This window comes from Rhinoderma darwinii, chromosome 12, assembly GCF_050947455.1.
Source record: "Rhinoderma darwinii isolate aRhiDar2 chromosome 12, aRhiDar2.hap1, whole genome shotgun sequence".
In the NCBI taxonomy this organism is placed as follows: Eukaryota; Metazoa; Chordata; class Amphibia; order Anura; family Rhinodermatidae; genus Rhinoderma; species Rhinoderma darwinii.
In genome coordinates this window covers 3,082,341-3,108,877 of record NC_134698.1, presented here as the reverse complement: position 1 = coordinate 3,108,877, position 26,537 = coordinate 3,082,341, and the positions used below count along the sequence as shown (strand labels likewise).

The following is a 26,537-nucleotide window of genomic DNA, read 5'->3' as shown; positions in this document are numbered from 1 at the left end:
CATCTTCTTGTATATAGTGATATGGAGCATGCTGGTATAACCTGGGTATCCTCTGTATATAATTATATATGTACAGCTGGTATAAGTTATACATCTTCTTGTATATAGTGATATGGAGCATGCTGGTATAACCCGGGTATCTTCTGTATATAATTATATATGTACAGCTGGTATATGTTATACATCTTCTTGTATATAGTGATATGGAGCATGCTGGTATAACCCGGGTATCTTCTGTATATAATTATTTATGTACAGCTGGTATATGTTATACATCTTCTTGTATATAGTGATATGGAGCATGCTGGTATAACCCGGGTATCTTCTGTATATAATTATATATGTACAGCTGGTATAAGTTATACATCTTCTTGTATATAGTGATATGGAGCATGCTGGTATAACCTGGGTATCTTCTGTATATAATTATATATGTACAGCTGGTATAAGTTATACATCTTCTTATATATAGTGATATGGAGCATGCTGGTATAACCTGGGTATCTTCTGTATATAATTATATATGTACAGCTGGTATAAGTTATACATCTTCTTGTATTTAGTGATATGGAGCATGCTGGTATAACCTGGGTATCTTCTGTATATAATTATATATGTACAGCTGGTATAAGTTATATATCTTCTTGTATTTAGTGATATGGAGCATGCTGGTATAACCTGGGTATCTTCTGTATATAATTATATATGTACAGCTGGTATAAGTTATATATCTTCTTGTATATAGTGATATGGAGCATGCTGGTATAACCTGGGTATCCTCTGTATATAATTATATATGTACAGTTGGTATAAGTTATACATCTTCTTGTATATAGTGATATGGAGCATGCTGGTATAACCTGGGTATCTTCTGTATATAATTATATATGTACAGCTGGTATAAGTTATACATCTTCTTGTATATAGTGATATGGAGCATGCTGGTATAACCTGGGTATCTCCTGTATATAATTATATATGTACAGCTGGTATAAGTTATACATCTTCTTGTATATAGTGATATGGAGCATGCTGGTATAACCTGGGTATCTTCTGTATATAATTATATATGTACAGCTGGTATAAGTTATACATCTTGAATATAGTGATATAGAGCATGCTGGTATAACCTGGGTATCTTCTGTATATAATTATATATGTACAGCTGGTATAAGTTATACATCTTCTTGTATATAGTGATATGGAGCATGCTGATATAACCTGGGTATCTTCTGTATATAATTATATATGTACAGCTGGTATAAGTTATACATCTTCTTGTATATAGTGATATGGAGCATGCTGGTATAACCTGGGTATCCTCTGTATATAATTATATATGTACAGCTGGTATAAGTTATACATTTTCTTGTATATAGTGATATGGAGCATGCTGGTATAACCCGGGTATCTTCTGTATATAATTATATATGTACAGCTGGTATATGTTATACATCTTCTTGTATATAGTGATATGGAGCATGCTGGTATAACCCGGGTATCTTCTGTATATAATTATTTATGTACAGCTGGTATATGTTATACATCTTCTTGTATATAGTGATATGGAGCATGCTGGTATAACCCGGGTATCTTCTGTATATAATTATATATGTACAGCTGGTATAAGTTATACACCTTCTTGTATATAGTGATATGGAGAATGCTGGTATAACCTGGGTATCTTCTGTATATAATTATATATGTACAGCTGGTATAAGTTATACATCTTCTTGTATATAGTGATATGGAGCATGCTGGTATAACCTGGGTATCTTCTGTATATAATTATATATGTACAGCTGGTATAAGTTATACATCTTCTTGTATATAGTGTTATGGAGCATGCTGGTATAACCTGGGTATCTTCTGTATATAATTATATATGTACAGCTGGTATAAGTTATACATCTTCTTGTATATAGTGATATGGAGCATGCTGGTATAACCTGGGTATCTTCTGTATATAATTATATATGTACAGCTGGTATAACCTGGGCATCTTCTGTATATTTTATTATTTTACACATTGTCGTCTCCTCTCAGTTCTGAAGCTTTTAGCCCTGATAGAGGTGGAAGAGATGGCGCCACCAGACTTCTCATCGTTGTAACAGATGGCGAATCACATGACGGGGATGAGCTGCCGCTGGCATTGGCAGAATGTGAGAAGCGTGACGTTACCCGCTACGCCATCGCGGTATGTTATGTGTAAAATAAACTTCCACAATCATTAGTATAATTTTCCATTGACCCCCTCTTTTATTATACCACATCAGGTGCTGGGTAACTATATGAGGAGACAGCAGGACCCGGACTCCTTCATCAATGAGATTAAATACATCGCCAGCGATCCAGATGACAAATATTTCTTTAACGTCACGGATGAAGCTGCGCTGAACGACATTGTGGACGCTTTAGGGGACCGGATCTTTAGTCTGGAAGGTAAAGACATCCCAGAACCCCCTCATTCCGCCCCCTTGCTATTTACTAAGCCCCAAAATCAAACATATTTGTAATGCAGTACCACTTTCAGCCACCAGGTGGGGCGCCATTATTTTCATAATCTATTAGATAGTAATTTGTAGACTTTTCTAGGGCAGGATATTATGGATATATTTTGGGTTCTGGGGAAACCAGTTATGGGGGGATCTGGGTAAAGTGGAAAGTTAATGTGTCCTGTTTTATGTTTTAGAGAAAATTGACCCATTTTTCTTGGGCCTTCTCCGCAGGAACTCATGAGTTGAATGAAAGCTCGTTCGAACTGGAGATGTCACAAGTCGGATTCTCCATTCACATCCTGGAGGTAAGGAAAGGAGCGGGGTCTCCTACTAAACATGGCCGATCCAACGAGTCTTCTTGATGAAGATAGCACCAGGTCTTGGCTCATGGTTGTCCTCCTGGAATGCAACATGAAGAACAACCCGATGCTCTGGAGCCCAATCGGGGTCGTAGTAACACTTTTGGGGGTTCCCAGGTCGCCCCTTGCTTAGCAGATATACAATATTTCATTACGTGTCTTACAAGTCGTCTTCTTTTTGATGCACCGAAACAATGAGGTCTTCTAGAGATGGGGTTGTGTAGACCAAGGTCTCCTGATGTCCCACCAGGACAATGGGGTACAAAACTTTTTTACATGTGTTAATTTTTTTTTACCTCGACAGGATGGGATCCTGTTTGGGACGGTAGGTGCATATGACTGGGATGGATCAGTATTGAAGGAGACCAAGAATAGTCGGATTATGCCCCCGCGGTCGGCCTTCGAGAAGGAGTTTCCGGTCAAAATGAAGAAACATGCTGCTTACTTGGGTAACCAGACATTACTAATCTGACGTTATCTAGCCATGTTTGATAGAGGACCGAAGGGACCACCACAATCCTGTCTACACGTCCTCTCAACCCTACTATGAAAGTTCCTTCTTCCAGGAGACCTGGTCCATACATCTTTGAAGAGGACTCCCGGTGGAACCTGCATAGGCCAAAATCGAGCGGAAAAAAAAATAAATGGAGATTCGAATGGCGTTTTTTATTTGACCTTTAGTCCTGTTGTGATCTCCTTCCCCAGGTTACACCGTATCTTCCATGACGCTGCGCAGTGGAAAAATTGTATATATAGCCGGAGCCCCCAGATTCAAACACAAGGGGAAGGTCGTTCTATTTGAGATGTCCAGGAAAGGCAACGTCTCCATCTCTCAGGCTTTAGTGGGGGAACAGGTGAGTAAACCTACAACTGGTTTTATTTACTTGCAATATCCTTTATGACCACCAGGTGGCAGAGTGTTAATTTCAGATTGAGGTTTATGGGTTATTCTAGGGCAGGATTCCTATATATATATATATATATATATATATATATATATATAAACACATGTCTTGATATTATTCTGTATCCCCTTTAGTCTAGAGTTTACATTTCTTGATTTCTGCGTTAGTCTCGCCCGTGTCTCCACCATGTTTGTTACTTACGTCTCTACAGATTGGCTCCTATTTTGGCAGTGAAGTGTGCCCGCTGGATGTCAATGGAGATGGGGTCACTGACGTCTTACTGGTGGCCGCCCCTATGTTCCTTGGACACCATAATAAGGAGACTGGACGTGTTTATATCTACCGGGTGGGGCAGGTAAGACCAAAATAGGGGAAGAGGGGTCATCACTGTCAAAAGTGGCTGGTCTGCCTGGTCATGGTGCCACCATCTTGGACTTGATGATATGGGGTCCTTTAAGACTTCATGATCTTGGTCTATGTAAAATAATCCCTACTATGAAGAGTCCCTCTAAGGACTGTCTGTAGTGGTCCCCACACCCTAACAGGGGCACTTACCTATAATGGGGGGGGGGGGGTTATCTGGCTCTTTTACATAATCGCTGACCATCAGGTGATGTTTAAGGTCTAATTTTTTTTCATCAAAGGTCCATCTAACCCTGAACGGAACATTGCACTCAGACCGCAAAGTCCAAGACTCTCGCTTCGGCTACGCCATGGCAGGTGCTCCAGATCTCAACCACGATGGCTTCAACGATGTAGTTGTTGGAGCACCACTAGAGGATCACCACCGAGGGGCAGTATACATCTACCATGGGTACCGCAACACCATCCTGCCAGGTTATAAACAGGTATGGGGTAAGATAAGTCAACTGTGCTTCCAAAAATAAGTGATCCCATGTTTAATGATATTGATGTCTATAAAGAGGGGGGCTGCAGTGCTGGGGGCAAAAAAATAAAAATTTTACCCATCCTCTTCCCCGTATCTTGTTGTTGTCAGAGAATAGACTCCGCCTCTTTCCACCATGGCCTCACTTACTTTGGCCGCAGCATCAGCGCTCAGATGGACCTGGATGGTGATGGGCTCGGGGACCTGACAGTCGGCAGCCAAGGAGCCGTCGTTATGTTGAGGTATGGGACAAATTAGTGAGGGAAGCTGAAGGGGACACCGTTGAGGGTCGACGAGATGGTATTTTTGAATTATGGATAGGGTCACGGCCACAGGGCTGGATTCTACGAGAGGCTCAGTGGGTATTTGCCCCAGGGCCTCCACCATCTTGAGGCCTCCTCAACTCCAGCTTGTAGATTCCCAGAACCCCAGGTTTAGATTCCAGGCAGACCCTCCTCACATCGTATTGACCCTTTCCCAACCCAACATTTATCATGTCTTTCTCACCACGACCCCTCCCCCAGGTCTCGGAGTATTGTTCGAGTTAACGCCACCTTGCAGGTGAACCCGACCTCCATCAACCTGCTCCAGAAGAACTGTCTGAGACAGGGCAAGGAGTCCGTCTGCCTGAACATCACCATCTGCTTCTCCGTCAACTCCAAATCACCCGGCAAATGGGACAGTCGATTCGGTCAGTAAATATTGGTCATCAGCAGAAGGATTGTCCATGGACTCAACCATTAAAATATTATTAGAAATATAATTTTATCTTTTTTTTTGTTGCCTTGGTCACAGGACTCCATTACAACCTGTCTCTGGATGATAGGAAGGTCACCCCCCGCGCCGTGTTTGATGAGAACTTCCAAAAACTTCTAAGCAAACGTATTCGATTGACCACGGGCAAAGTGACTTGTATGAACCTTGGATTCCACGTCATTGTGAGTGTTCGGGCCAAAAATATACGGAGCTAGGATCTCATTGTAGATGATGTTTCTGGAGAACTGACTTGTAAGACCTCAGCTTCATGGACTTTCCTTGGTCGATTGTGACACGGACCATATCCCGTAGATACACACTTGGCTCTGACAGGAGAAGTCCATCCTAGAGTCCAAGTTTCCCCCGAAGACTGACTAGGAACATCCAGTAGCCCCCCCCCCCCCATTGATATCAGATGACCTCTAATCCGGTTTATGGCCACCATTAGGGGCAAGGTCGTGAGATTATTGCACCCATTAGTAAACTTGTTCTTGTAGGATCCCATAGGTGATAGACCATAAGACCTGTTCTACTGTTGGAGGTGGCATCTGAGCAACTTCTAGTGTCTCTGGTTGGCTTGGAACGTGTGATGATGGAAGAATGTGGTGGGACGTCGGGGAAAGACGGGTCACAGACTGAAGTTAATGTAATCTTCTTCCTTCTTACGGCTGACTTAGATATTTTAGAAGATTACATTAATAGGTCCTCATAAGATGAGAGCAATTCCCTGTTCTCGTGATAGCGCCTCAACCCCTCGGCCTCTATTGGAAATTTCTTAGTCTCGGAACTCAACGTTTCCTTGGAAGAGTTTGGTTGGAGATTGAGGAGATCTCCACCTAAGGCCAAGGAGGTTTGGGTCCCATCAGTGGTGATGTCATGATGGTATTTGTCTATGTGATGTGTCAGAAGATGAAGGTAGATGTTGACCAAAAGTCCACCCATCGTTCTATAACAACTCCCAATCTCTCCCAGGATACTGTTGACTATCTGAGACCCATTGGCGTCCACCTGCGCTTTAACCTGAGTGACACCGAGACCAGTCCTGTGCTTGACGACCGCTGTCCTACTTCTGTGAAAAGACTGGTGAGTGCCGGAGGTCCCATTACCTAGAACCTTACACAAGGGGAACCTAGAACATGGTATCTGGTCACAAGAAGCGATCTGGACACCACAGGAAGTTCTCCCAGTGCTGGATCTTATTTCTTTGTCTTCAGGTTCCTTTCTTCAAGGACTGCGGTGAAGATAATGAGTGTATAACCGACTTGTCCCTCCGGGCTCATATGGACATCAATGGTACCAGGTGAGGAGCTGCCCTAGAACTTCATGGTCCTGGTTCTGGTTCTGATCATCATTTCTCACTACTGGAACCTTCTATTGTTTATCCTTCCAACTCTAGGGATCGACCAACCATAATCCGGAGGGATCGGAGGAAAGTGTCTGTGGAGATTGAGCTCGAGAACCGCAGAGAAAATTCCTACAACCCCAGCCTGAAGGTTTGGTTTTCCAAAAACCTCCTATTCTCCAGCGTCTACAGCAAAGTAAGCGGAGTTCTCCCCTACACGACCGTTAACAGCAGCTCATCTCAGTATCACACATGATAGGATTAGATACACAGCTCAGCAGACAGTATCACACATGATAGGATTAGATACACAGTAGACAGTATCACACATGGTAGGATTAGATACACAGCAGACAGTATCACACATGGTAGGATTAGATACACAGCTCAGCAGACAGTATCACACATGATAGGATTAGATACACAGTAGACAGTATCACACATGGTAGGATTAGATACACAGCTCAGCAGACAGTATCACACATGATAGGATTAGATACACTGACAGTATCACACATGATAGGATTAGATACACAGCTCAGCAGACAGTATCCCACATGATAGGATTAGATACACAGCTCAGCAGACAGTATCACACATGATAGGATTAGATACACAGCTCAGCAGACAGTATCACACATGATAGGATTAGATACAGCGGCTCAGCAGACAATATCACACATGATAGGATTAGATACAGCGGCTCAGCAGACAGTATCACACATGATAGGATTAGATACACAGCTCAGCAGACAGTATCACACATGATAGGATTAGATACACGGCTCAGCAGACAGTATCACACATGATAGGATTAGATACACAGCTCAGCAGACAGTATCACACATGATAGGATTAGATACACAGCTCAGCAGACAGTATCACACATGATAGGATTAGATACACAGCTCAGCAAACTGTATCACACATGACAGGATTAGATACATAGCTCAGCAGGCAGTATCACACATGATAGGATTAGATACACAGCAGACAGTATCACACATGATGGGATTAGATACACAGCAGACAGTATCACACATGATAGGATTAGATACACCGCACACAGGATCCTCTGTTAGGCATGATCTAATATTGTGGTGATGACATCATCTGATCTGACACCCGTTACAGGGGGACGCACAGGGTAAGGTGGAGTGCACTTCGTTGTCCCCCAGCACCCGCTCCTGCAGTGTCGGCTATCCTGTCCTCAGATCCATGGCTAAGGTAAGAATGAGGGGGCGCTATGGGAGGTGACGGGCGATCAGGGTGGCAGGACAGGGCTGAGATGACCTCTGTCTACCTCTAGGTGGCGTTCGTCCTGGAGTTTGAGTACAGCTGTTCCAGTCTCTTGAACAGAGTGCAGATTAAGGTCTTGGCCAGCAGGTAAGGGGGGCGCTGTGGGGTCTGATCCTGGTGACTGTGGACTCCTCATTGAACCTTCTCTTCTCCTCCAGCGACAACATTGAAGTGAACGAGACTCTCCATGACAACGGCGCACACCTCGGCGCTCACATCCGCTACGACCCCGAGCTCTTCATTCAGAGGTGACCTCCATACCCTACTACATCCTGTCTCCTACTCCAGTTACATCCAGAGCTGCATACACAATTCTGCCATCTGCCTCTTGGAAAATGTCAGCACGCTGCGCTGACAGACCCTCCCCTAAATAGCAAAGCTGTGATCCCATGTGCTGCCTTATGGCAGATGTAGTTTATGAGTTCAGCTTTGGATGTGACTAGAGCATAAACCTTATATAACTGACATGGACTGTATAATTTCTGCTTGCAGCGAGTCCAGCCTCAACCGCTATGAGGTACAACCCGTCCTGTTATCCACGCAGGAGCCCGGCCCGGAGTTCATAACTAAATTCAAGGTAATAATGGGGGACAGTTCGGTGAGGGTGGGCACAGCTGGTAATGCCAAAGTACACCCACCCGGGCACTGATATTACATTACATGCCAACCGTGATTCCTAAGGAATAACCGTGCCACACAGAGCCCAAATAATGCCACAGCCGCGACTAATAAGACCCCCTATGGAGCAAGATGAACCCCTTCCCGCAAAACAGCGTCTGCAGCATTTGAGGGGTTAAAAAGAGGGTTGCGTCAGCTCATCACCACCCCGCAATGAGATCGGGGGTGACTACGGTTGTCATGGCAGCCCAGGGGCCTAATGATGGCCCCCAAGACTGCGTTCACCCTGCCTGTAAAAATTACAATTTACTGCAATACATTAGTATTGCAGTGTATTGTGCCAGCGATCTGACGATCGAACGATCGCTGGATCAAGACCCCTAGAGGGCCAAATGAAATGTGCAAAAAAATTAAATAAAGTTATTAGTAGCAAAAAAAAAGTTAACAAAATTGTATCGCCGCGTCCGTAAAAGTCTGAACTATTAGAATATGGCATTATTTAACGCGCACGGTGAACGCCGTAAAAAATAAAACATTTTTTAAAACCCCAAATTCGTTGTTTTTTTGGGCAATTTAGGTCCCCCCCAAAAAAAATGCAATAATAAGTGATCAAAAAATATGCACCAAAAAATAATACCGATACAAACTACAGCTCGTCCCGCAAAAAATGAGCCGTCACGCCGCTCAAATCGATGAAAAAAAATGAAACGTTCTGGCTCCCGGGATGCGGCGACACAAATTAATTTTTTTTTAACAAAAATTTTTTTTCCTTTAAAAGTAGTAAAACGTTAAAAAAAACTATTTGGTATCACCGTAACCGTATTGAGCCGCAGAATGAAGTTAAATGTCGTTTTTGCCGCACGGTGAAAGCCGTAAAAACGAAACCCAAAAAACAATGGAGGAATCGCAGTTTTTGTCCCAATTTCAGCCCGCAGAGCATTTTCTTTGCTTCCCAGTACATTATATGGAACTATAAATGCTACCAATAGAAACTGCGACTCCCCCCGCAAAAAATAACCCCCCCCCCCCCCCCACCGCTCTACTGACGGGAAAATGAAAAAGTCATGGCTTTTGGAAGGCGGGGAGTGAAAAATGGCTGCGGCGTGAAGGGGTTAAAGGAGGGCGCACATTGTGGAGGGAGGCCCCAGTGTAATTACCCCCCCCCCACACCAGCCCCACCTAGGCCGCAATTGGACCCTGAAAAGCGACTGCAAATAATATTATTTGCAACCAAAATGCTACAACGCCGCCACCAAGTGGTCATTAATTGAAGTGCGCCTCTCATTGGTAGAGCCCAGAAATTGGGCACAGAGATGAGAATTTTTACACGGCAGATCCTGAATGTTACTTCCCCTTTAAGAAGAAGAGCACCGAGGACGACCTGTTCTGTTACATTGTTACCATAGTCCCGGCTGCCAGCGCCGGTTCTCAGATAAGCAGAAAAAAACCCGCTTATCTGCTCAATAGACCAACCCAAGAAAACATGATCGACTGAAGCACAAATTTAGAAAAAGATATGAAAATTTATCTGCTCAATATTCTACTGAATCCTAGAAGAAAAATGGCTGCAAGTGACCGGAGCGGAGTCGTCTCCTCATCCGTCACTTCAGGTGGTGAAATAAACTGTATATGGAGTTCCCCTTTAAGTGATGTTTATGTCTTTATACTCAGGTCCAGTATGTTGACTGTTACCCCCTATACAACGTGTCCGTTCACATCCACACACCCGCCATGGGCTACGGGGGCCTATACTTCATGTCCGTGTCCAGGATAATATCTGCGGATGACGTAAGATGGGGGGGGGGCGCTCATGTTTTTACTTTTCCCACATTTCTTATTTTGGGTTGGGGGAGGGGCACAGGTAAATAATTTCCGCTCTGGTTCTTGTAGGTGATCTGTATGTTGTCCAATATGACGAGATCCAGAACCGCCGTGGTGCCGTTCCACCCAGAAGACCTCGGCCGCACCAATATTCTGGTAAGATGGAGAGGTACTTAGTGGTATCTAGCAGCACAGAGGATTTCAGGAGATGTGGTGCTAGTGAGAGGTGCAGTGCCAGGGGGAGAGGAATGGGGTTGTGGGGGTCAGTTTTGATTTAATTATATTTCCTACCAGAACTGCAGCAACACCTGGTGCGAGACCATCACCTGCCGGATCCCCGCGCTCCAGAGGAACTCCGAGCTCTCCATCCTGAGGATCATCCACAACCACTTCTTCACTAATGTGAGTGCGATAATCTGCAGGATATATCACTATGTATCTGTCAGGAGGTAGAGGAGCGATGTTCTGCAGATCTGTCGAGGTCAGTGGTGTAATAATCTGCAGGATATATCACTATGTATCTGTCAGGGGGTGGAGGAGCAATGTTCTGCAGATCTATAGAGAGGTCAGTGGTGTAATAATCTGCAGGATATATCACTATGTATCTGTCAGGAGGTAGAGGAGCAATGTTCTGCAGATCTGTAGAGAGGTCAGTGGTGTAATAATCTGCAGGATATATCACTATGTATCTGTCAGGAGGTGGAGGAGCGATGTTCTGCAGATCTGTAGAGAGGACAGTGGTGTAATAATCTGCAGGATATATCACTATGTATCTGTCAGGAGGTAGAGGAGCGATGTTCTGCAGATCTGTAGAGAGGTCAGTGGTGTAATAATCTGCAGGATAGATCACTATGTATCTGTCAGGAGGTGGAGGAGCGATGTTCTGCAGATCTGTAGAGAGGTCAGTGGTGTAATAATCTGCAGGATATATCACTATGTATCTGTCAGGAGGTGGAGGAGCAATGTTCTGCAGATCTGTAGAGAGGTCAGTGGTGTAATAATCTGCAGGATAGATCACTATGTATCTGTCAGGAGGTGGAGGAGCGATGTTCTGCAGATCTGTAGAGAGGTCAGTGGTGTAATAATCTGCAGGATATATCACTATGTATCTGTCAGGAGGTGGAGGAGCAATGTTCTGCAGATCTGTAGAGAGGTCAGTGGTGTAATAATCTGCAGGATATATCACTATGTATCTGTCAGGAGGTGGAGGAGCGATGTTCTGCAGATCTGTAGAGGTCAGTGGTGTAATAATCTGAAGGATATATCACTATGTATCTGTCAGGTGGTGGAGGAGCGATGTTCTGCAGATCTGTAGAGAGGTCAGTGGTGTAATAATCTGCAGGATATATCACTATGTATCTGTCAGGAGGTAGAGGAGCAATGTTCTGCAGATCTGTAGAGAGGTCAGTGGTGTAATAATCTGCAGGATATATCACTATGTATCTGTCAGGAGGTAGAGGAGCGATGTTCTGCAGATCTGTAGAGGTCAGTGGTGTAATAATCTGCAGGATATATCACTATGTGTCTGTCAGGAGGTAGAGGAGCGATGTTCTGCAGATCTGTAGAGAGGTCAGTGGTGTAATAATCTGCAGGATATATCACTATGTATCTGTCAGGAGGTAGAGGAGCGATGTTCTGCAGATCTGTAGAGAGGTCAGTGGTGTAATAATCTGCAGGATATATCACTATGTATCTGTCAGGGGGTGGAGGAGCAATGTTCTGCAGATCTATAGAGAGGTCAGTGGTGTAATAATCTGCAGGATATATCACTATGTATCTGTCAGGAGGTAGAGGAGCAATGTTCTGCAGATCTGTAGAGAGGTCAGTGGTGTAATAATCTGCAGGATATATCACTATGTATCTGTCAGGAGGTGGAGGAGCGATGTTCTGCAGATCTGTAGAGAGGACAGTGGTGTAATAATCTGCAGGATATATCACTATGTATCTGTCAGGAGGTAGAGGAGCGATGTTCTGCAGATCTGTAGAGAGGTCAGTGGTGTAATAATCTGCAGGATAGATCACTATGTATCTGTCAGGAGGTGGAGGAGCGATGTTCTGCAGATCTGTAGAGAGGTCAGTGGTGTAATAATCTGCAGGATATATCACTATGTATCTGTCAGGAGGTGGAGGAGCAATGTTCTGCAGATCTGTAGAGAGGTCAGTGGTGTAATAATCTGCAGGATAGATCACTATGTATCTGTCAGGAGGTGGAGGAGCGATGTTCTGCAGATCTGTAGAGAGGTCAGTGGTGTAATAATCTGCAGGATATATCACTATGTATCTGTCAGGAGGTGGAGGAGCAATGTTCTGCAGATCTGTAGAGAGGTCAGTGGTGTAATAATCTGCAGGATATATCACTATGTATCTGTCAGGAGGTGGAGGAGCGATGTTCTGCAGATCTGTAGAGGTCAGTGGTGTAATAATCTGAAGGATATATCACTATGTATCTGTCAGGTGGTGGAGGAGCGATGTTCTGCAGATCTGTAGAGAGGTCAGTGGTGTAATAATCTGCAGGATATATCACTATGTATCTGTCAGGAGGTAGAGGAGCAATGTTCTGCAGATCTGTAGAGAGGTCAGTGGTGTAATAATCTGCAGGATATATCACTATGTATCTGTCAGGAGGTAGAGGAGCGATGTTCTGCAGATCTGTAGAGGTCAGTGGTGTAATAATCTGCAGGATATATCACTATGTGTCTGTCAGGAGGTAGAGGAGCGATGTTCTGCAGATCTGTAGAGAGGTCAGTGGTGTAATAATCTGCAGGATATATCACTATGTATCTGTCAGGAGGTAGAGGAGCGATGTTCTGCAGATCTGTAGAGAGGTCAGTGGTGTAATAATCTGCAGGATATATCACTATGTATCTGTCAGGAGGTGGAGGAGCGATGTTCTGCAGATCTGTAGAGAGGTCAGTGGTGTAATAATCTGCAGGATATATCACTATGTATCTGTCAGGAGGTAGAGGAGCGATGTTCTGCAGATCTGTAGAGAGGTCATTGGTGTCATAATCTGCAGGATATATCACTATGTATCTGTCAGGAGGTAGAGGAGCGATGTTCTGCAGATCTGTAGAGAGGTCAGTGGTGTAATAATCTGCAGGATATATCACTATGTGTCTGTCAGGAGGTAGAGGAGCGATGTTCTGCAGATCTGTAGAGAGGTCAGTGGTGTAATAATCTGCAGGATATATCACTATGTATCTGTCAGGAGGTGGAGGAGCGATGTTCTGCAGATCTGTAGAGGGGTCAGTGGTGTAATAATCTGCAGGATATATCACTATGTATCTGTCAGGAGGTAGAGGAGCGATGTTCTGCAGATCTGTAGAGAGGTCAGTGGTGTAATAATCTGCAGGATATATCACTATGTATCTGTCAGGAGGTAGAGGAGCAATGTTCTGCAGATCTGTAGAGAGGTCAGTGGTGTAATAGTCTGCAGGATATATCACTATGTATCTGTCAGGAGGTAGAGGAGCGATGTTCTGCAGATCTGTAGAGAGGTCAGTGGTGTAATAATCTGCAGGATATATCACTATGTATCTGTCAGGAGGTAGAGGAGCAATGTTCTGCAGGTCAGTAGAGAGGTCAGTGGTGTAATAATCTGCAGGATATATCACTATGTATCTGTCAGGAGGTGGAGGAGCGATGTTCTGCAGATCTGCAGATCTGTAGAGAGGTCAGTGGTGTAATAATCTGCAGGATATATCACTGTATCTGTCAGGAGGTGGAGGAGCAATGTTCTGCAGATCTGTAGAGAGGTCAGTGGTGTAATAATCTGCAGGATATATCACTATGTATCTGTCAGGAGGTAGAGGAGCGATGTTCTGCAGATCTGTAGAGAGGTCAGTGGTGTAATAATCTGCAGGATATAACACTATGTATCTGTCAGGAGGTGGAGGAGCGATGTTCTGCAGATCTGTAGAGAGGTCAGTGGTGTAATAATCTGCAGGATATATCACTATGTATGTCAGGAGGTAGAGGAGCGATGTTCTGCAGATCTGTAGAGGTCAGTGGTGTAATAATCTGCAGGATATATCACTATGTATCTGTCAGGAGGTAGAGGAGCGATGTTCTGCAGATCTGTAGAGAGGTCAGTGGTGTAATAATCTGCAGGATATATCACTATGTATCTGTCAGTAGGTGGAGGAGCGATGTTCTGCAGATCTGTAGAGAGGTCAGTGGTGTAATAATCTGCAGGATATATCACTATGTATCTGTCAGGAGGTGGAGGAGCGATGTTCTGCAGATCTGTAGAGAGGTCAGTGGTGTAATAATCTGCAGGATATATCACTATGTATCTGTCAGGAGGTAGAGGAGCGATGTTCTGCAGATCTGTAGAGGTCAGTGGTGTAATGATCTGCAGGATATATCACTATGTATCTGTCAGGAGGTGGAGGAGCGATGTTCTGCAGATCTCAGGCCAGTGGTGTAATAATCTGCAGGATGATTTCCCTGTAGTTCATATACAGGGTGCGGGGCTCGTGTTGGGGGGTACACAGTGGGCTGGTCTGACCCCCTCCCCCTATATCGGAGAACAAGGCTCTGGTGTCAGGCCTGGATCGGGGGCTCGGCGTGGATGTGATGGAGTCGCCGCTGTTAACAAGTCGCTCATTGTTCGTACAGGAAATGATCTCGTGTCTCCGGGGACAGAAGTCGCAGATCTGACGCTCGTATCAATCGCGGCTTTATAGGAGATTATGATAGTAATGCCCCCCCAGCCACATAGCATGCTGGGACTTGTAGTTCCACACTGACAGATGATGACTCATCTTATTTTACAGGCAAAGTTTCGCACAGTCAAAGTGATCAGCGAGTTCCTGCTGGACGTAAAAGATGATGGCGTCCTGTTTATTGACAGCGCAAAACATCGAACACAGGTATATAGGGGGGGGGAACCATGTATACGTTCTACGCTAAACCTTCAGTCAGCCGGGACCTTTAAGTGTCAACTCATCACACGTCAACTCCACCACTATCAAAATGTACTGGTATGTCTGCAGCCACTAGGGGGAGCTCACTACATAGATATATACAGCTCCCATAGTTACATGATAACACTCACTACCTGCAGTCACCACTAGGTGGAGCTCACTACCTGCAGATATATACAGCTCCCATAGTTACATGATAACACTCACTACCTGCAGTCACCACTAGAGGGCACTCACTACAGACAGATATATACAGCTCCCATAGTGGTACATGATAACCTTCTCACTACCTGCAGTCACCACTAGGAGGCTCAATACATATATAGTTGCCATAGATACATGATCGTATTCTGCTGCTTGCAGCCACCACTAGAGGGAGCTCACTACGCGGATTTGTTAGGGACTTTGAGCTCCCCCTAGTGGTGGCTACAGGCAGCTGAAATTTTATCATGTTTCTCTGGCTGTGTGTAGGGGAGGGGGGGATTTGGGGCTCCAACCCCAAAATATATTAAGACCTTGATCAGCACAGAGCGGACACATGACTTTCTTTAGTAACTCTGTGACATTTTTGCAGAGTGTCCTGGAATTGTTGCAGCCCGTCCTCCTCCCACTCTCCCTGTGGATCCTCATTGGAAGTGTCATCGGTGGTCTCCTCCTCCTGGCGCTGATCATCTTTATCCTATGGAAGGTAAACCTGATCCTGAGAATGTAATAACCTTCAGACCTATGCGTGTACCCTCATGACAACACTTCCTGTCAATCAACATTCAGCTCTGATTTCCTTACTTGTACAAAAAACTGGATTCTGATTTGTTGTACTGAGGAAAAGTGTCCCTATGATAACACAGCTGCTGCAGGAAGTGTTGTCATAGACATAACGTTCCTTCTCAGAGCCTCTAACCGCGTATATGAATTGTGGAATTTACTTACGGCTTCCGTGGTTACCAATTCTGCTCCGGAATGTCTGAATTTCGAGCTGTTCCAACTTTGAGCCCTAAGTTCTGCCACGAATCGGCTGCACTGTGGCGCCATCTAGTGGTAGGTGATAGATTACAAGTCAATCAACATATATAGTGGACCGGTCTCCTGTCACGTCTGTTTTAGTAAAAATGTTTATTCTCCATGAAATAACAATTCTGGAGCAGCCTTCTACAACTCTGCATTGTGCCGTTCCTCTGTTGTTCCTCCTACAAATGTATGAATTGACCACTGGGCGTTACCAGTTGGGGGGTGTGTCCTTTCCTTGTCTGACACTGTCCAATCCGTGCTGACAGAGACGGCAGGGACACAACCCTTTGACAAAAGAAACGGTAACACCCAGCTGTCAATTTATTCCGACATTTCTAGGAGGAATGACAGAGGAACAGCACACGCAGAGATTCATGGAGGATGAAAGAGTTTACTAAAACAGACATGTCAGGAGAGGTGACCGGTTCTCTTCACTCCACAGCCGCCGGGACCCCCTAGCACAGGCTAGTCCCACTAATCTCTTTCCTTGGAGCGATCACCAGGAACGAACGATCATTCTCCCCTATAAATGGCAGTTATGTAAACTGGCGAGGGAGAAGATGACCCCCCCCCCCTCCAACAGTCCTGCTAGCATTACTGGGACTACCCCTTTAAGACCTGATAATAAACTGGGGTACAGTATAGCAAAATATAGTTTGCTGTACGAGGGGTTTAAAATCTCTTACTGCTGCCATCTAGTGGACAGTAAGAGTACTACGTCTTGTGTAAAATTTTATTTAATTTTTTACCCCTCCAGTTGGGATTTTTCTCAAGGAAGATGCAGGGGGAGGAGAAGGAAGACGTGACCAAGGCGGAGCAATGATCTGCAGCTCCCACGCTGCGGAGGAACAGACTTACCCCTCACGTCCTGCTGTCGGGGACCTGGATACCTGCCGCTCTAGTGTTCACGTGGCTGGACACTGATGATAGATCCCGACACTGGGGACTCTCTATAACACTCCAGGGACAAGAATAATAATCAGGACTTCAGAATACAGCAGCAACAACACAAGGGCCCTGATTAGGGCAACGCGGCACTACATGCTGCTCTGCTGTGGCCCAGGACTTTGTATGAACACTGACGTTACTTGATGTGGAGTCTTCTATAGACCAGTGAACGATTCTCAGGATTACAGGGAACACTTTCTATAGTAACCGGATGCAAATATTTTCTCTATGGAGGGTCATCGGCGACCGATCCGGATTGCCGGTGGCGCAACCACAGAATCTGGTCCATATTATATAATCGTTACATTTTCTATTTGTTTTCAACACTGTACAGAAAAAAAAACTGGAAAATAATATTTTGCTAATTGGAAACCATCAACAAGCAGGAAAATTGCTGTTTCTGGATCTTGGTTTGTTTTAGCTATAGCCGGTATGAATACCCGGGGGCGCGAGTGTTGTTAACAGGACAGGAACTTAAGATTGATGGGGATTTAAAGGGGACATCAGAGTATTTGACAGATTATAGGTTTATACATTATCTAGAACAAAGAGTGTCTCCCCCCCCCCCCCTCTGGAGGACCCGGCCTTACAGACAGCCCATTGATATCAGTTAGCAGTGTGTAATGCTATAGTTCTTCAGTGGCGGCGCTGTAGCAGAAATAAACACTTGCTGGGTTTCCCTATAGATAACTGATGCAGCAGCGCTGTCCGGGGGGGGGGGGGGGCTGGACGGTGGTGACCACTACATCCAATATTCACTAGACAGCCCCCCCCCCCCCCCCCCCGAGTGTGCTGTAACGGCAGTGATAACACTCGTCCTCTATCTCCCCTGGAGCGGGGCTGGGCATCTGTGGTCACTAACAGGTTAATAAGACAAGAGTCTGAACGGACGCAAATGTCAGACTCTAAGTAAAAAGACGGTCAACAGCAGCGATGCAACTTGTTGATGGTTTCCGCACCAATAAGCGGAAAGATAAAGGGAAACGGCAATAACAGGATAATAAAGACAGATCCTAAAGATGCGGAGGGATAACACGGACCGACTGCCGGCCCAGGGAGAAGACTCGCCGTGAAGTCCATCTCTGCCTCCTATAAAGTTTTAGGCCCAAGATTGTGCACTGGTACAGGGTGTTTTTTTTCCTGATACAAAGAGCCAAATCCCCTGCGTAGGCATAAAGTTACATGATAATATTCTGGCTGCCTGCAGTCACCACTAGGGGGAGCTCACAGCATTTACATTAAACAACAGCCTATCCATTCACTAGAGAGCAGCAGTGACATCACTGAGAATGCAGCCTATCCATTCACTAGAGAGCAGCGGTGACATCACTGAGAATGCAGCCTATCCACTCACTAGAGAGCAGCGGTGACATCACTGAGAATGCAGCCTATCCATTCACTAGAGAGCAGCGGTGACATCACTGAGAGTGCAGCCTATCCACTCACTAGACAGCAGCGGTGACATCACTGAGAATGCAGCCTATCCATTCACTAGAGATCAGCGGTGACACCACTGAGAATGCAGCCTATCCACTCACTAGAGAGCAGCGGTGACATCACTGAGAATGCAGCCTATCCACTCACTAGAGAGCAGCGGTGACATCACTGAGAATGCAGCCTATCCATTCACTAGAGGGCAGCGGTGACATCACTGAGCATGCAGCTTATCCACTCACTAGAGGGCAGCGGTGACATCACTGAGAATGCAGCCTATCCATTCACTAGAGGGCAGCGGTGACATCACTGAGCATGCAGCTTATCCACTCACTAGAGAGCAGCGGTGACATTGAAGAGACTGCCATCAGACGGTTGTGACATTGCCAGATTTCAGTGCTTGTATCGCAGCCACAAGATCTGCCCTCCCCTCCCCCACAGTACAAATAAACTGCACTTCGATGACCTGGGAGTCCAGACACTAAAATACAGCAATATTACAGTCGCCTGACGTGACGTTATAGAGAGGAGATAAGCGTCAGTCTGGGCACGGTCACCGCTGCTCTCTATTGTATGAAGAGGCCTAACAAGTCTGAACAGGGATCTGGCTGTAGACGTAATATTTTAATTGACCACGGTGCGATCTGTATCCCCCACGGACATGTTATTACCTCTTGGATGATAACATAGAACAATAGCTTGATTACAGCCAATCTAATAACCCTGAAACACTTAAAGGGGAACTCCACCTTCCAACAAGTCAGGATGGTTTAGGATGGTGGTCTGCAAACTACACGCCCCAGTACGCTCTGATACAGCTACAGGCATGCTGGGAGTTGTAGTTTCCCAACAATCAGGGACCCCCCCCAATGATGAAGCGGGTGACACGCTCGGCTCTGTCCGGGTATATGAACAAATTTATCCTTAAATTTACAAATAACGTTATAGATTTTTCCGCCATCGGAACGATTTCAATATTCCCAACGACCAGCCAAAGGAAGATTGAAATGGGGGAGGGGAATTATGTGCAAAAGAAAAAAAAAAGGCCCAAAACCCATCCCCCCCCAGTCAGCACGACGAGATGTTAAGAGGGGGGGAGGGGATGAGGGCCACATCGTCCAGTCAATAGTCCAAGCGATAGGACGTCCATGTATCGATCCGAACCACCTCCAAATACGGGAGCGGATCGTGCGATCTGACCGGCCGACGGCCTCGGGGGCGACCGTCCTGGAGGAGATGAAAACGTCTTTTTGGTTGGGGTACGGCGGGCGTTGCCCCGTCTCTGCCAGTTCTCGGATGTGGTTGGCGATGAGGTCTCTCACACGGCCTAGTTCTGTCACACTGTACACGCTGCGGGAACGCCGGCCCCGTTAGAAGGTCCACCTGTCGTGCGCTTGGCTTTCGCCGCTGTAGCTGTTGCTAGCGGAGGCCTCGGAGCCGGCGGATTGTCGCGTCGAGTCCTCGCCGTTTAAACTCTTTCGGCAAACCGGGCAAGTATCGTGCTGCGAAGAGATGGGGCAAGCAAGAGGTTAAAGAGCGGGAGGTCATAGAAAGCTGGGTGACCCAACACAGCTCAGCTGTCCTAGGCTCCTGAACGGTAATGATCTGAGACCACAAGCGCCGGTCTCCTCGCCCAGTCATCAGACCGAAGCTGCCCACCATGTCCTCTGCAGCTGTAATCTTCTACATGACCGCTAGATGGCGCTGCACTACATCCTACAAATTACACCAGCGGTTCTCAACCTGCTGTACGCGAACCCAAGGGGGGAACGCCGCCGCCCCCGGGGGTACGCCAAGTACTAAAAGAGAATCTAAGCCCGCCCTGTCATCCGGCACAGTTTCACTGTGGTAGCTAGGGCACGGACATGGAAGCCGCTCCGAAAGCCCACCCAGCCCACTCTGGTACCGCTGCCTCTTCTGTGAGGGTCCCACCACTTCCTCCTCATCATATCCCCCTATACAGCTCTGTCCAGGGAAACGGGGGCAGAGTCTGATCTGGGGTCTGTAAATGGGAGGGGGGACTGGTCGGGGGTGTATATGACTTTAGGGGCCTGCTGGCGGTGGTCTGCACTATCATATGTACTATTTGGGATTGAAATGCTGTCAGTTAGGGGCGTGTCCTACATAAATGGGCGTGGTCTAAGGAAGCCACACCCACTTGTTCCGATCTTCTGGTCAGAAATCACGACGCAGCGCTGGATCTGTCGCACAACAAACACCAACATCCCCCGAGGACCCCAGTGATCAAGCCTGACAACAGGGTGAGCAGAGCCGTATAAGTCATTGCTACCTTGGGGGTACTCAGTTAAAACTTCTTGTCACTCGGGGGTACTCGGTTAAAACTTCTTGTCACTTGGGGGAACTTGGCTTGAAAAAGGTTGAGAAACACTGAGTTACACCCTAGAAGCACCTGTCAAATCCGGGGACCCCTGCACGTCTAGGACACTACCACCCAGGTACAGAAGGGGGCGCAGTATAATTACCATCTCAAGCCAAGGCACAATACAGTCTCCATGGAAGAAGTGATTGCAGGGCAGCTGTCGGACCTGCTCAGATACAGTGTAGTCGTCTTTACACACAGGACACTCCAACCCCATATCTGCCGGAGAGAAAACGGGTCACCATGAGCGGCGGGGGCAGGGCCAGAAGACTCTTAACCCCTTGCAGCCCGGCCGGTACTCACCCACTTGCTCCTGAGTTACTGTGACGGTCGGCAGGGAGGAGATCTTCTCTTTGTCCGCTGGGGGGGGTCCTGTGTTTTCCAGTTGGCCCAAGAGCTGTAAGAGAATCAGAGGTCATGACCTCCACAGCATCGCTCCGCCCCTTTCCTGCCATGATCGCTGTTTGGTACTCCCTTAAAGGGCCGGTAAACCTAAACTCGGCAGCTTTGTAGGTAAAATGGCTGATAACATCGGACAACAGATAAAATAACAGATTGACTGAATTCCGTGACCTGTATCAAAGTAGATCCCGCCCGGCGCCCCCGCCCGTCTTACCTGAGTGACTATTGAGTCCAGGCCGCTCTGCCCCCAGGCGTAGTCGCCAGGATTTGAATGAAGCATCCCACTCCTTCAAGGAAAACGAAAAAGGTTAATTTATCATGACAGCGCCCCCTGCAGGCAGTGATACCATTATTAAAATCACAAACTATATAATTCAGGTAATATTATAAGATGTCATGTCACAAACCAACCACAAGGGGGCTCAGTAAGGTCCAGTAATTATACAGCAAAGTAGTGTAAAGTTCCTGAAGCAGGCAGCAGGGGGCAGCAGAGGTACAATGATGAGCTGGGAGTACTCCAGGGATGGATCGGCTCTGCTACGTCATCCGGTGTTTACTACGCGTTGTGTCTGGACGAGGGGGGGGGGGGGTTATTACATTACAGAGATGAGGATCTGTAATATTATCCGCGTCTCGCCCCGCACGCCTGCTGCGAGTGTGGATGACAGCTGCCGCGTGTTAGTGACCCCCGCAGGATCGCCGGATAATTATACACTCAATGCAATGACATACGACTCCCCCATAGACACACTGCATGGTCTGTCCCGCTTTACATTGCTCTCCACTACAATTTTATGGGTGCCTAGCCCTTCACTGACCACCTGGGGGCATCCAAACCTCCCCACCAGCTCCACATCTGGGGCGCAGCAGCCTGACGAGTTGTGTTGGCTTTCTTACAGCGCCCCCCTGTGGTGTGGTTTAGACTGACAGTCCCGCTTAATGATCATCTGAGCTGCTCTGAAACCCCCCCTCATATCTGACGCTCAGGCTGCTGACCTGCTCTTTCCCCATGCTTTACACTGCAGCAGTGCTCCATTAAGTCACAGCAGCGAAACTTACCATGAGAAGGGATGGGGTGACCCTGGTAAGGGGGGATTGGCGAGGACCCCGGCGAAGATCTGCTGGATGATTCTGTGAAAAACAAAAATTCGTAAATAAAATCGACAGGATCGGATTTAAAGGGGAAATCCACCATAAAATCATCCGACATGTCATAAACGATAGGGGTTGTTGTCCTTTCATATGGTGCGGGTTTCAATCCCTCCACACACTAACAACATCTTGTGATGACTTTTTGGTGGATTTCCCCTTTAAGTCGACAATGTCACAGCCAATGATGAGTCGCTGGGCAGTCATGTGATCCTGCTTATGTCATGGAAACCAGGACCCCTCCAATCCCATGAAGCTTTCTGGAAACTGCAAAGGATCATGGGCGGAGGGCGTAAAGGGACACCCCCAGCCGCACAGAACTTACCCTTCGATGGCCGGTGACCGGTCGGGCCGAGAGCTGACGCGGGATCTATACCTTGTGGTGGGCTGTCTCGGGGGCCGACGGGTCACCCTGATGTCGGAGAGGCCCTGGTGACGTCGCTCGCCATCTCGGTTATCTTGGTCCAAGGAGTTGCTGCTCAGGAAATTCCGGAAATCGGGGAAAAACATTGTGTGGTCTAAATGGTCCCAAAGCTGAAACATGCAGGAAAAAAAAAATGACTTAAAGGGCCGGTAGCAAAAGAGAAAATGTAACCCCACCCTATGAATACTCTGAATGTGCCACGTCCATGCAGGACGCCCCAAAGAGGAGGCCCGGGGTCCTAGTGCCTGCTCCTGGGGCCGCAGGGATTAAAGGACGACTTGATGCCCTCCGGGGGGGGGTCAGGTGAAGCACTCACCTCTGCAAAATGCGTCGTCCCATTATCATCTATTGTGTTTCCCCCGGAGTCTAGAAAACTGAGACACAAACAAGGAAGAGGATTACGACGACTCCGCCCAGAGCAAAGATCACACCACAAGCAGCAGCCGCCGCCTACACTGCGGGGACAGGTGAACTCTGCTCAACTGCGGCCCACAAGAAGTGCCAGGTATTCAGCCTGTGCCCAAACACAGCGGCGGGTGACAGGATCACAGATCCTCTACACTTAGTCACAGCCAAAGCTGCATCACTGTTAGCTCTCAAGCCCTCACATGTCACAGCGTTTGTACACAGGACGCCAAGCTGCGGTGCATTGTGGGAGATCAGGTATTTACACCTGGGACAACCGTCTGCCAATGGAACTGTGAATGCTGCTTTGGATGTGACTAGAGTATAAGACATGATTTTACTCATCGTTCGATGGGTTGCGAGTTTCACAGGTTCATAACAATGGGCAAAAACAATATCCAGGGATTATTACTCCCTGCCCTTAAAGGGGACAGCACAGCCTGACCCAAGGAGGCTGCCAGTTCTCCTGGGGTCTTCTACTCCAGTCACATCCAAACCTGCATTTTCAATTCTGTCAGCTGCCACTTGCCATCAATTGGAGCGAAGCGAACAGGCCTGTCCCTAATGCCTGGAGTTTGGGATCATGCCCTGGCTTATACTCTAGTCACATCCAAAGCTGCTCAGAAAATGCTGTAGGTAGCAGTGCATTGTGGGAGCCCGGGTGGCAGTCATGGCACAGGATGTGAACACAGACCCCGGCATGACGGTCCATGAATCAGCTCCTAATATTTTTACTTTGGAGGTGAAAAGAGAAGAAAACAGGAGACTCCCAAATGAATGTAAGAAAAGAAAAGCTCCAAAAGTAGAAAAACCAGCGGGGGAGGGGCACGTCATCTCTAGTGACCAATAAGGAACCTGCATTTCAACCTTCACAGGATTGGTTGGAGTTGAAGAAAACAACAGACAGACGTGAGCGCCCCCTACCTGGAGTCTTCAGTCACCTCTTCTATAAAACCAGAGTCACATCTCGGGCAGATATATTCCTGGAAGACAAGAAAGAGGAGAGTGTGAGGAGGCAAAACCCACCACAACCCGAATCTACTCCAGTCACCTCTAGAGCTGCATCCTGCTACTCCACTCCCCATTAGAGCAGCATTCACAGTTCCCCTGGCTGTCACTCAGAATCTGTCAGCACGGCGTTGTCAGACACACCCCTACCAGCACTCTGGGAGACTATTACAATGCCAGATATAAACACTACATCTCCCAAGATGCAAGGGAGCAGGTAATGCCTTGTACACACTCAATTTGCCGAATTGTGAATGCAGCTTAGGGTGTAACTAAGGTCTGACCAGAGTATAAGAGTGGTGACTGCAGCTGTGGGTGTGGATGAAGTAGAAGAGCGACGACTGCAGCTGTGGATGGAGTAGAAGAGCGGCGACTGCAGCTCTGGGTGTGGATGGAGTAGAAGAGCGGCGACTGCAGCTCTGGGTGTGGATGGAGTAGAAGTGGTGACTGCAGCTCTGGGTGTGGATGGAGTAGAAGTGGTGACTGCAGCTCTGGGTGTGGATGGAGTAGAAGTGGTGACTGCAGCTCTGGGTGTGGATGGAGTAGAAGTGGTGACTGCAGCTCTGGGTGTGGATGGAGTAGAAGTGGTGACTGCAGCTCTGGGTGTGGATGGAGCAGAAGTGGTGACTGCAGCTCTGGGTGTGGATGGAGCAGACGTGGTGACTGCAGCTCTGGGTGTGGATGGAGCAGAAGTGGTGACTGCAGCTCTGGGTGTGGATGGAGCAGAAGTGGTGACTGCAGCTCTGGGTGTGGATGGAGCAGAAGTGGTGACTGCAGCTCTGGGTGTGGATGGAGCAGAAGTGGTGACTGCAGCTCTGGGTGTGGATGGAGCAGAAGTGGTGACTGCAGCTCTGGGTGTGGATGGAGCAGAAGTGGTGACTGCAGCTCTGGGTGTGGATGGAGCAGAAGTGGTGACTGCAGCTCTGGGTGTGGATGGAGCAGAAGTGGTGACTGCAGCTCTGGGTGTGGATGGAGCAGAAGTGGTGACTGCAGCTCTGGGTGTGGATGGAGCAGAAGTGGTGACTGCAGCTCTGGGTGTGGATGGAGCAGAAGTGGTGACTGCAGCTCTGGGTGTGGATAGAGTAGAAGTGGTGACTGCAGCTCTGGGTGTGGATAGAGTAGAAGTGGTGACTGCAGCTCTGGGTGTGGATGGAGCAGAAGTGGTGACTGCAGCTCTGGGTGTGGATAGAGTAGAAGTGGTGACTGCAGCTCTGGGTGTGGATAGAGTAGAAGTGGTGCGGATCAGTACAGATTATGTAGATTATATCGGGAGACGTCACTTGGATCGGTCACCAGTTTGAGGAGAAAGTTTCCAGGATGTCAGAAATCTGAAGGATAATTCCAGATAATCGGAGAACTGACGGGCGGCACCGGTCACATCCCCTCCCCCTCCGCTCTATGCCAATAACACTGGGAAAGCTGGATGACAACCCCCAGCGGAGCTGTAACTGTCCACAATAAAGCCGGGGGGCAGGCGGGCGGCCCAATAAAGCCGGGGGGCACGCGGGCGGCCAATAAGCCGGGGGGCAGGCGGGCGGCACAATAAAGCCGGGGGCACGCGGGCGGCACAATAAGCCGGGGGGCAGGCGGGCGGCACAATAAAGCCGGGGGCACGCGGGCGGCACAATAAAGCCGGGGGGCAGGCGGGCGGCACAATAAAGCCGGGGGGCAGGCGGGCGGCACAATAAAGCCGGGGGGCAGGCGGGCGGCACAATAAAGCCGGGGGCACGCGGGCGGCACAATAAAGCCGGGGGGCAGGCGGGCGGCACAATAAAGCCGGGGGGCAGGCGGGCGGCACAATAAAGCCGGGGGGCAGGCGGGCGGCACAATAAGCCGGGGGCAGGCGGGCGGCACAATAAAGCCGGGGGGCAGGCGGGCGGCACAATAAAGCCGGGGGGCACGCGGGCGGCACAATAAAGCCGGGGGCACGCGGGCGGCACAATAAAGCCGGGGGGCAGGCGGGCGGC

The 26,537-nt window shown here is 47.6% G+C and overlaps 2 protein-coding genes across 4 annotated transcripts in view; one reads left to right on the top strand and one right to left on the bottom strand.

Annotated features, from left to right (window-relative positions):
- Positions 1-18,076, top strand: part of ITGA10 (integrin subunit alpha 10) — a 39,424-nt gene extending 21,348 nt beyond the window's left edge. For all 3 annotated transcript variants that reach the window (XM_075844078.1, XM_075844080.1, XM_075844079.1), the window contains 23 exons: positions 2,047-2,197; positions 2,277-2,442; positions 2,730-2,803; positions 3,162-3,306; positions 3,563-3,711; positions 3,974-4,117; positions 4,407-4,610; positions 4,760-4,890; positions 5,173-5,339; positions 5,444-5,586; positions 6,377-6,487; positions 6,619-6,704; positions 6,801-6,942; positions 7,881-7,973; positions 8,056-8,132; positions 8,204-8,293; positions 8,538-8,622; positions 10,335-10,451; positions 10,554-10,640; positions 10,779-10,886; positions 15,263-15,358; positions 15,987-16,100; positions 17,178-18,076. In XM_075844078.1, the coding sequence (XP_075700193.1) occupies positions 2,047-2,197; positions 2,277-2,442; positions 2,730-2,803; positions 3,162-3,306; positions 3,563-3,711; positions 3,974-4,117; positions 4,407-4,610; positions 4,760-4,890; positions 5,173-5,339; positions 5,444-5,586; positions 6,377-6,487; positions 6,619-6,704; positions 6,801-6,942; positions 7,881-7,973; positions 8,056-8,132; positions 8,204-8,293; positions 8,538-8,622; positions 10,335-10,451; positions 10,554-10,640; positions 10,779-10,886; positions 15,263-15,358; positions 15,987-16,100; positions 17,178-17,243 (2,746 nt within the window). In that variant the 3' untranslated portion in view covers positions 17,244-18,076. The remainder of the gene's footprint in view (positions 1-2,046; positions 2,198-2,276; positions 2,443-2,729; positions 2,804-3,161; positions 3,307-3,562; positions 3,712-3,973; positions 4,118-4,406; positions 4,611-4,759; positions 4,891-5,172; positions 5,340-5,443; positions 5,587-6,376; positions 6,488-6,618; positions 6,705-6,800; positions 6,943-7,880; positions 7,974-8,055; positions 8,133-8,203; positions 8,294-8,537; positions 8,623-10,334; positions 10,452-10,553; positions 10,641-10,778; positions 10,887-15,262; positions 15,359-15,986; positions 16,101-17,177) is intronic.
- Positions 18,077-19,697: 1,621 nt separating this feature from the next.
- Positions 19,698-26,537, bottom strand: part of RNF115 (ring finger protein 115) — a 53,566-nt gene continuing 46,726 nt past the window's right edge. Inside the window, exons 2-9 of the mRNA XM_075844086.1 lie at positions 24,487-24,545; positions 23,474-23,531; positions 23,059-23,267; positions 22,644-22,715; positions 21,799-21,871; positions 21,486-21,579; positions 21,286-21,401; positions 19,698-20,304 (exon numbers count right to left, since the gene is read on the bottom strand). Of these exons, the coding sequence (XP_075700201.1) occupies positions 20,173-20,304; positions 21,286-21,401; positions 21,486-21,579; positions 21,799-21,871; positions 22,644-22,715; positions 23,059-23,267; positions 23,474-23,531; positions 24,487-24,545 (813 nt within the window). The 3' untranslated portion in view covers positions 19,698-20,172. The remainder of the gene's footprint in view (positions 20,305-21,285; positions 21,402-21,485; positions 21,580-21,798; positions 21,872-22,643; positions 22,716-23,058; positions 23,268-23,473; positions 23,532-24,486; positions 24,546-26,537) is intronic.